The 10,560-nt window shown below is 40.1% G+C and overlaps 1 protein-coding gene across 1 annotated transcript in view; it reads left to right on the top strand.

Annotated features, from left to right (window-relative positions):
* MCTP2 (multiple C2 domains, transmembrane 2) overlaps window positions 1-10,560 on the top strand; it is a gene marked incomplete at its 5' end in the record, with an annotated part of 96,613 nt that overhangs the window by 11,093 nt on the left and 74,960 nt on the right. The window contains 4 exons of the mRNA XM_010021800.1: window positions 1,352-1,494; window positions 2,295-2,371; window positions 3,516-3,627; window positions 5,666-5,701. Coding sequence (XP_010020102.1) covers window positions 1,352-1,494; window positions 2,295-2,371; window positions 3,516-3,627; window positions 5,666-5,701 — 368 coding nt within the window. The remainder of the gene's footprint in view (window positions 1-1,351; window positions 1,495-2,294; window positions 2,372-3,515; window positions 3,628-5,665; window positions 5,702-10,560) is intronic.

Raw genomic sequence — 10,560 nt, forward strand, 5'->3', positions numbered from 1 at the left:
TGAAATGAAAACACAAGAAAAACTTTCTGTAAGTCCTAAAAAATAAGTCTGTATATTGCAAGAACACAGTTCTTTACTATGTAATTCCAGATAGATGCAAATACATAGCTATTTTTCTTTTGATTCTAAGTCTGTCTTCATACAGCACTGATCAGAGCTTTGGATGTTTAAATATGGATTTTTTGCATTCTCACTGTTTCACTAAACTATTGACAAGACTTTGTATTGGTCTTATGCTGGGTTAGGCTGCACTGCCATGCGTTTGTCGGCCAGTATCTTGGTGGGAAGCAGGGAGGACAGGTTCAGATTAATTCTGGATGGGAAGTCTGGTGTAGGAGCTGGTCTTTCCCTGCCAGCAGCCCACCCTGCAGGCTGGGGGGCAGCCAGGACCCTTGCATTAGCTATTACTCTTCTTATGAAATGGAATTGTTAGGAAGGAAGTTTAATTCCAAATATAAGGTAAAATACAGACAATATTGAACATAAGAGAACGATGGCACTTGGGATTGTATATGCTGCTACACCTCAGTTTTGTTGGTGTTAGTGCAGATGCCACTGGTTTAATATCAATAATAAAAAGTTGATTCCCTCTTCTGTTTTCCTTTGACAGCTGCAAGTCTTTCTATTGCTGCTGAGTGGCATGAGCCTCATGCTCTGTCCATGGGCATCTGTTCCATAAAAATATGGGACATTATTGCTGTGGCAAATTGTGCCACTTGGATTAGAAAATGTGTTACCTGAATATTGTTTATGGTGTCTGTTCTGCGTGTGTGTTTTTATGCTGAGCTGGTGAATAACGTCAGTGGTTTTCTCACTGAAACTTCAAATTTAGTTTTAAGTAAATTGGCAAGTGACAGCAGCGATGAAATCTTGTCGAGTACTTTAGCTATTGTTACTGGTTTCCTTGGAGCTCCTATCCAAGTTACGATGCTTTTGAGTTTTGGTCTTTTTATATATTCATAGTCACAGGATCACATTTTCTCTCTTCCACTGTCTGTGGTGTTAGTTGGCTTTTAAAAGTCCTTCATCCCTGCTTCTGTTTGCTCTTTTCACAAATTAAAATGTTAACTAACTTACTAAAGAATAATTAATGTTCTTTAAGAATAACACAGCAAACATCAAGCAAGCTATGAAGAATTTTTGTTGCCTACTTTCAAGCAGCTTTCTGGTTCTGTTCTATAGATTTCCTATATGAACTAGGAATTTTTATATCAGTAATTAAGTATATGCATGTTTATATAAAACAAGTCACTACCATTTATTATTGTTATATATTGTTCTATGAAAATATAATTTAAGGTTGTGGTGTTACGTGGGGACATGCTAATCTATTTTCTATTAATTATCACAGGTACAAGTGACCCATATGTGAAGTTTAAACTGAATGGGAAAACTCTCTATAAAAGTAAGGTAGTCTACAAGAACCTCAACCCCGTTTGGGATGAAACTGTTGTGCTGCCTGTACAGAGCCTCGATCAGAAACTCTGGATCAAGGTAAGGTTTAGGTTTTGGCTTTTAGATTTTTGAAAGATCAATATTTTTTTAGGCAATGATTTTCAGCTTGAGAAGCATATAGATTTTTATTCACTGCAGCAGCGTAACATAAACCACAATCCACTTTAAGAGTTTCAGCAATTTCAAATTAAAATGCACATATGTCTTTTCCAGATTTTACTCACATGTTTTGCTTTCCATCTGCAAAAACCCACATTGAAATAGAACTCCTTGGCTGGATACATTTTAAAGCTATGGGAGCTAAATTCTGCTCACTCTTACTGTGCTTGTGCAAAGTCAGTGAAACCAACAGCGGTTTCATAAGCACGTTTTAAGAGTGTAATTTGGCTGGGTTGAACAGAATTATTACCTGGGATGAAGCCGTGACAAGTAGCAAAGCCTTTTCTCATTATGAGTAACGTTACAGTTACCAGAACCGCAAGCTACCAGTTGTGAGCACTAATTGCTAAAACATCTGTAGCCAGAAGTACCTGATTCCTGTGCAGTGTTTCATTATGCAATTGAGCAGAGCATAAAGGAACAGGCACCATCCGTAGCAGCACACATGTCTCTGTTTACATAATATTAAGGAGATATTTTCAAAATGCTCTTTAAATATTTAGTTAAAAATACAAATTAAAGCAGGGAGTTGGAAAATTATCACTGAATTATAGCTAAGCTTTGATCTTTCAAACACGAAATTGAACTGAAAGAGTTTAAAATATCTGTTCTTTTATCGGCTGGGATAAAACTGGCTTATGATGTGAAAATCAGATATGTTTATTTTATTTTGCTACCAGGTGTACGATCGAGATTTAACCTCTTCAGACTTCATGGGTTCAGCATTTGTTGCACTCACTGAACTTGAGCTCAATAGGTAATACATTTATTTAACTAAAGGTTATTAATGAAGCTTATTTGAAAAACAGGAAAATAATGAAATGCTTTTGCTCTAGCTTGGAATTTGTCTATTCATGAAAATTTATTTTGATAGGAGGGTGGGGAGCACATTTTAATAGGAAACACTTGAGATAAAAAGGTGTGTGTACAGGATATATCCAGCCTTATGTACCGGATTCAAATCCAACCTGGATGGAGCCTGGTTCACTTGTCATGCCTAGGAATAAGAGTTTCTATATGAAGCATTGTTTAGCAAGGGCTACACCAGAATAATTTACAGAGGGGGAATAAAGGGGGGAGAAGGTTGAGACCCCCTCGTGGACCCATATAATGTGGGGTGCCTTTTCCTGTGTGTAGCTGGGCTGGGGAGCAGTTTGCCTGTCTATGAGTGCCCCGTCTCCAGCCTCCCCCAGCAGCCATCCATCCCCGCGGCAGCTGCATCTGGCCCTGATTTAGTACAGAGGCAAGCCCTGCGCCTTTTGTCTGCTGCTTGGTCTCAATGTGGAGCTGGAAGCCAGGAATTCAAGTTTTAGTTCTCTCTTTTATACTCCCTTGCTGTGTAACTGTGTTTTTGGGGGAGAAAATGAGTTCTCCCTGTGTGGGTCTATTGCAGCTCCCATGGTTATCCAAATTTCTAGAAACATTAAGGAATTTATCTGTGAGATGGTGCCACCAGGTAAAAACCAGCATTCCCATTTTCAGAGAGGGAACTGAGTCGTGAAGGGAGATTAAACACAAGCAGAGATAAGGCAAGAATAAATACCTCCAGAGTTAAATCTCAGCCGTTAATGTTAGAAAATTCACTTGGATAAGTTTCCCTCTCACTCTTCTTCCCTGTGAAGTTGGGATAGTAGTAACTTAATTTGGTGTGTATCTGTGCATGGAGATTTATGAGTGTTAGCAATGCTATATGAACACTATGCTGAGTTATTGAAAGGGGGTTGTGTTTTGTCAGAACTATGAAGGAGCCCTCCAGATTTCCCGTTTTAACATTTAAACTCAATATTAGGAATTACAGACAAGAAGCTGAAATTTGCACAGCTCAGCGTGACCTTTAATAATCAACTTCAGTTAACTGGAGTCAATAAATGCACTTTTTCCCCCTCTTTTTTTTCTTGTAGAACTACTGAACAGGTTTTAAAACTGGAAGATCCCAACAGTTTAGAAGATGACATGGGAGTGATTGTATTAAACTTGAGTCTAGCAGTCAAGCAAGGAGACTTCAAGAGAAATGTAAGTGGCTTAGGAAATCAAATTGATAGCTGGAATGTGGTTGGGAGGGAAGAGCTGGCATAATCTGATTTAGTGGGAAATGCCACCTTTATTTTCATCCTCCAAAAGTCAATATTGAAATCAAGATAGATCATAAGTTAAAAAAAACCCCTCAGCTTTATATTTAGCTGGGTAAAAGTTGTGTAGACATCTGTAGCTGGATGCTACATCTTGTAGCTGCGATGTGCACCATGGCAGTGCTCTCTCGGTACCATGCATGTGGTATCCACCACTGCAGTGTGCAGGTTGCTGAAGTAAATGTGTGAACCATACCTGCTGTGATTGCTATTCCAGAGCACACTGTTTTCTGATTTACACCTAGGAGTTTAACACTTAAAAAACCCCAAACCAACAAACAAACAAAAAGACAAAACAAAAAACAACCCAACCAAACTAAACTTTAGTTTTGGGTTTTTTTTTTTTTTCTTTTTTCTTGTTTTTATGATAATATAAATATCCATGTGAAATCTAAAAGTGGATGTTTGACATTAAGACTTAAACCAATCTTGCAGAGGAGCACACTGGCTGAGAGGAAGATATTGCTTGTAAACTGCCTGATTTTTGCCACTGATGGTTTCTTGCCTGAGTTCAATTGAACTTGGCTTCTGGTGCTTAAATATGGTGCATTTAGTGCTGCTAGAAACCCAGAACAACTTGGGCAGAGACTGGGAACATCACAACTGAAGGTCACAGTTTTTGAATTTCAAGTCCTGCACAGGGGAGATTGTTTTTGCTTTTATGTTTAGCTATTAAGACTCCTACTAATATCTTACACAGAGTGTAAAGCATACCTGTGTTGGTGAACTCATCCTGTTCCTGGCCAGCAAAGATGGAGAAAAGCCAAAATCAGGGTTTACTTGGACTGGCTTGAAAACCAGAGCTAACTTTAACTACATGAAATACTTATGTAAAGAGAAAATATTCCTGCAAGTCTCCTATATAGTCTAGCGTGAAAGTTGCTGTTTACAGCACATTATTGAATTATAGGTATGGAATTCCAGTCTGAGTGAGATTACTTATAGAAACATAAATGTTTCAAGGGGTTGGAAAGCAAAATAAGAAAAGCTAATGTGGGATGTCTGTCATTCATTATTTATTTTTCAAATAGTTGCCTTTTTGAATATTGTAAAATCTCAATATTAAAATAATTGTAGTTATTTGAAACTCAATATGTGATTATTTAAAAGCTTAATGACAACATTCAAAACACTATTGTGGTGTTTATCTATATTATGAGATGGCTTTGGTCTGGGTTGTAAATTCTCCCTCTAACTTGTACAAGAGGGTGTTGGCACACGTCACTGGATTGCAGGAGGGGGTAAAAAGACATAAAGTTGCTTTAGCAAAAAAGCAGTTTAGTGGAAAGAGCCTCAGGGATTATTCCGGGATTTTTAGGAAGGCATGGGCTAATATGGACCTAGCCAGTGAGGCAGCAAATACGTTGGTTTAAAGTAGCAGCTTTTGGTGCTTTTGGGCACTTGGTTAACATTCAGAATGCAGATGATAGAAGAGTTGGTGCACACTGTAATTTTTTTAAAAGACAGTGTTTTAAGCCCTCATGTTTCAAATGCAGATTGTTCAGCCATCTCCAGTGGAATCAGAACAGAAATAGCTCTGTCCATATTAGCACTTAACAGCAAGATTATTTTCTTTCCTTTTCTAAATTAGCTTACTGTAGAACCAGATAGCACCAGAAGTATAAGTTGTGTTTCTTACTAATGGCTCTAGGTCCTTCCACTTTTTATTCTTGATCACTTAATTTCCTCTTTTTTTGTGCGATGCAGGTATTTTGAGTTTGTCGATTGTTGTATTCCACAAGGGAGGGAAGGTAGATGAATACAGTCGTAGTTCCAGCCCCCTACTCAGTAATAAGCTTTTCTAATACATATGACAAGCTGCTGTTTGAATTATTTTACTCAACTCTTTCTCCATTTTACTCCTCCTCTGTTTCCTTTCTCTGGCTTCTCTTTGTTACAATGGTGTGGGGACTCACAAATAGAGATGGTCAAGTCGGAAGAAGCGAACTTCATCCAAGGTAATCCATATTTTTTTTCTCTTAAAAAAAGTCCACTCTCAAAATCTGTGTCCTCTCTGAAACAGAAAAGGTAAATATAGGAAAACTCTGAAGTATAGTTACAACCTGTCTTAATGTGGTGTGATAGCCTTTGCTTTTCTGAGCCTTTTTTCCCCAATGTAAAGAGAAATTGCTGCTGTTTCCTTATTGTGGGTGCTATGGTAGCATCTGGCAGCAAGTTGAGAGTAAGACTCCATTCGGTAAAAAACTATCTGGACTGAGGAAATGAACCAAAAATGGAGCTGTAGAGAATTTGAGTTGTTTAAGGATACCCAAAAGGTGGCTGGTAGTTGGTACTGGAGTGGAACATGGGTCTCCTGGATCCCAGTCTAATTGTCTGGGTTGCTTTCTTACAATGGGAGGAATTTTGTGAGGCAGTATTTCTTCTGTTGGCTCTGTGGATTTTGAAATTCCTTTTGTTCTTGGGATGGAGACCAAGCAGGGGATTTTCATTACCAGCAATGTAACAGGATTTCCAAGATCTGTGTGTTGCTACATGTCTACACAACTTGCTTCCCTCGATCTTATGTAGTATCCCTGCAGGCTTCTGTTACTTTTATATTCCTTTACTGTCCCATTTTTGCATTACATTTTAACTTGTTTGGGAAGCAGACTGTAGCTTTCTATTTGTTGTGTAAAGCTTTAATTTGCTATTGAGTAAATAACAATGATCTAGAGGCTGCAGGGCCCAGTACACAGCTCGAGAGCTGTGCAGTCTATCTGAAAAACAGAATTTGGCTCTTACAAGAACACATATGCATCTTGATATTTTCCCTATATAACTATTGCTTTGTGCCTAAATAATTTGAATAATTAACCTCCTCCTGTTTGATTCAATACAACTGTGGTGTACTATGTAAAGGAGCCAGTCCTCTCAGGTATTGTGCAGCAAGTATATTTTTGTCAACATAAGTGGAAAGTACAGCCCTTGGAGCTGGATGGCATCTTGGTGAGCCCTGGTCCCAGGGATGTCACAGCCCTTCCTGTGGCACTCAGCACAGAGAGCCGCCAGGCATCCCCGAATGCTGTATGACAGAAAGTGATGGAATAATTGAGGAGCTCAGCACTTTAGTTCTTAACTAAAGCTCAGGAAATTACTGTGCCCTCACTCAACCACTGTAGCTTGATCCCCCTCATTCTCACGCATGCACACATAGCTGCCTCTTGACACTGGTTGGCTTTGGGTCTCAGGAAAGGGAGCCAGGTTTATAAACTCTGGTCCTTTTTGTTCAGAATAACCAACCTTCTGTCTTGGCTGCTGTCTTTGGAATATTTTGTTGTAGTATGTTATATCTCATTGTATTTATAATAATTTTCTTATGCCTGGGTTTTTGGACTTTTATCTTTGAGCCCTACTGGCAGGTCGCTTCGTTCCCAACTGACTTATGCCTTAACATCTTTCAAAGTAAAATTAAGAGATGGTGAAGCATGGTACTGGCTTAGGAGACATGAAAGTATTGTTTCAAAAAGGAGGGGAAAAAAAGCCACAACCCTGTGCTCTATTCTCTTCCAGTCACTAGAGGGTAGGAGAGCTTCAGTTCTTCCTAGAGAAGACACAGTTCACACTCCAGTGTGATCTCTAAAGAAAAGCTCTGTGACCATCCAAAGGCAGTAAAAAGTGTTTCCCAGCATGCGCTGGAAAAATCTGACAAAGCAGTATTTCCTAGTTTATTGATTCTGCTACTGCACTAAAACACTAGTACTGTACATCAATAACCATCTTTAGTTAGGAAACTCTGGTCTGTGGAAGCAGTACTAGCATTTTGTGGCAGAACATAAAGGCTAGAAAGAAAAATTGTGTGCATGGGGAATATCGGTGTCTAGGGAAGGCACAAGAGGTTATGGAAGAATAGCCAGAGAGTGTGATGGGGTAGAAAACAATGTTGCTGGACGAGATAAAGATAGAGGAATAAGGGGGCAGGGAAATGGAGTGAGCTCTCTAACGGATACACAAACTCGTCTCTTTTTTGGCTACTGAGCTGACTCTGGTTGTTGTAGGAGTAAAAAAGGCCACATACTTTCCATTTGAGCTGCTGAACTGAGGCAGATCTACATTTTACCTCTGTAGGTTTAGGCAAATAAAACTGTTTGAAATAGTTTTCCTGGGTGTTTTGGGCTGAATTGTAGCTGACCTCTATTGTAATAATCAGCTTTTCTTCTATAAATACAGGCAAAATTATTTACGTTAAGGATGGACAAAATGAATATAACTTCCATAGTTGTTTCTTAATCTGTATTGCTTGTATGAAAGAAATCTGCTTATACTTGAATTTGACCACTTTATGTTATCTTAGTGCAGATTTGGCACATTGGTGTCCTAAATAAGTCTTTTGACATTAATCAGGGGATTCTTGCTGGCTTCCCAAATTCACCCCAGATGTTTAGTACATTGATGGCATTAATACCTGTTGCAACTCCACGTCACTGATGAAGGGGTTCAGACAGGCTGTTGTAGGTACTGTACACTTTTCATGTGTGTACTCTAAGCTCCCTCACTTTTTGAGGATAAAGCTACATTTTCAGACAACACTGAAAGCAGCAGCACAAGATCTCCAGTCTAGCTCTGGTTGCCTCACAGTCGTTATATGCAGAAAGGATTTCAGCACGCCTTTTAAATCATTTTGGCGCAAGAGCTGCTGAACTGGATGATTAAGCTATCTGTTGATTACACATTATATATTTTTTCACTGCTGCTAGAAGGGAATCTTCACACATTTGTGTGAACTCCCTAGACATGGGCAGCGCGTCCAGATCCCACATTTTTCATGGGAGCTGAGAACAGTATTGTCCTCTCTGGGAGCTGTCTCCAAGAGTGCAGCTTTCTTTTTCTCATGGAGGGTGTCATTGCAAAGGGAAGAGGATACTATTAGGCAGTATTAATATTCACAAGCATATATGTGTATTGGCAAGCTCTCCCCTCTTTCCTGTTTCTCCTTCTGGGGTGCAGAGGGAGTTGGTATCTATCTCTGCAGGAGCCACGCGTGACAATGTTCAGTAGCCTTGTTTGTCCTGGGTGGCTTGAGTCTCACCATGAGTGCCCCACACATTATTTCTAGCATTTGTACAGCTGAATAACCTTTAAGTGCTTGAACATCTATGAAGCAAATAAGCAGGTTTGCTTGGGGTGGATTGACCCGCAGCAGTTCAGTCCTGAAACAAAAGCGACGCAATTGCCACCTTGATAGCCTAAGCTGATTGAATAAATTGGCTGAAAGGCTGACCGGACTGAAGTGCTCCTCAGCATCTCATCGCAGGGGAAAATCCCTCACTCTCATTTTTTTCCCTCTGTGTGGGCTGTTAGGTTTCATTTTTGTCTGCCTCATTGTATTTGGCTTTCTCCCACAATACCCCATGGGCAGTGACGCTTCCATGGAGCGGAGGGACTTGGTTGCCACAGGGTCACTCATCGCAGCAGCAATCTCGTGTTGGTTCACTTGCTTTTCTCGCTGTCCTCTCCTCTTTCCCAAGGGGAGACTGCATCTGTAAAATGGTTTTTCTGCCTAATGAGGAGAGGTCCAAAAAGTCTTCCTATTTGTGTATTGTTGTTTTCTCAAATGGCCCAGTTTCGGTGCTGACCTCTTCACAGGGTTTGCAGCAGGCTTTCTGTTGTCCTGTCTCATCCTTTTAAATGAAAGATGTGAGAGATGGGCTCCCTTCACACTTGGCCACCTCGCCGTGTCATTTAAATGTTCAATTTTTCTGCATCTCTTTATTGCTTCAAAAACAAGTTTGAACTTGGGGCATGTATATGTGTGTGTCAGGAAAAGAGACAGATTTGAAAGCAGCCCTGATGCACCAGAGGGGATTCACTGGGTGCCTAGAAAGGGAGATTATATACAAATGGTGTTATCAGTGAGACTGGAGCTCCTAAAGGTTTTTTGTAAAGCTGGGTCAATGAGCTGGTTCTTTCCCCTCCAAAGCCCCGTCATTCTCACTCATCTCCTGTATTTGGCACTTTGAAGGCAGAATACGACCCACCTGCTCGTTCTTGTCCAGCTTTCTTCTTTAAACCAGAACCAGATAGTAATAAAACAATTGTAAGTGGTGTGAGAAGCTTTCATATTAATTTTGAAACCAGGAACTAGATTCTGAAAATGGCATTATGAGCACTGACTTCTAATTTTTGTGTCCAGAGATGTGGGATGGTTGCCAGGCGAATGTTCTTTCTAAGCAGCAGGGAGATGAACCGTCATCTGTTCCTCACGTGGCAGAGTCCTGCTCTATGACCAGGCCATACTTTTGCTTCAGAGATTACTCGTTACTTACCTGATGTTGCACAGTCTGTAAGTCTGCAGCAAACATGGGCTCTTAGACTTTAAAACCATCTATTTTGGCTTTTAGAGTACAGCTTTCTGGGTATCCTTATTGTTTTCTTTCTGGCCTGCTTGTTTGGGGGATGTTTTATTTTCATTTTTTTTTTATCCATTTTACAGCTGTGACCTTTATAGTATCACTGGTTATTTGTACAGAGAGCCCAGCCAAAATCAGAGCCCTATCTGGAGACAACCCCTCAAATTCTGGTCTCAAGGCTATCTTGATTTCAGAAATAATGGGGGGGCAGGAAGGAATAAGCAAACTTGTCCAATGATTTGTGCTTTAGATATGCGCCAACTTCCATCATAAAGTGTGTGTTTCCTAATTTCCAGCCCTATAGCCCGATTCTAGCTTCAGACATCTTTTCTGTACCTCTGCACAGCACCTTTACTTTGGTCTGGGATGTAGCAAGAGTGTGAGCTGGCTGACTGCAAAGAGTTTATAAGAAAATATAGCAGGAGAGGTCTGAAGGACCTGGCATCCAGTCTGGGAACACAGCTGGGAAG

This window comes from Nestor notabilis, unplaced genomic scaffold, assembly GCF_000696875.1.
Source record: "Nestor notabilis isolate BGI_N333 unplaced genomic scaffold, ASM69687v1 scaffold6739, whole genome shotgun sequence".
Taxonomy (NCBI): domain Eukaryota; kingdom Metazoa; phylum Chordata; class Aves; order Psittaciformes; family Psittacidae; genus Nestor; species Nestor notabilis.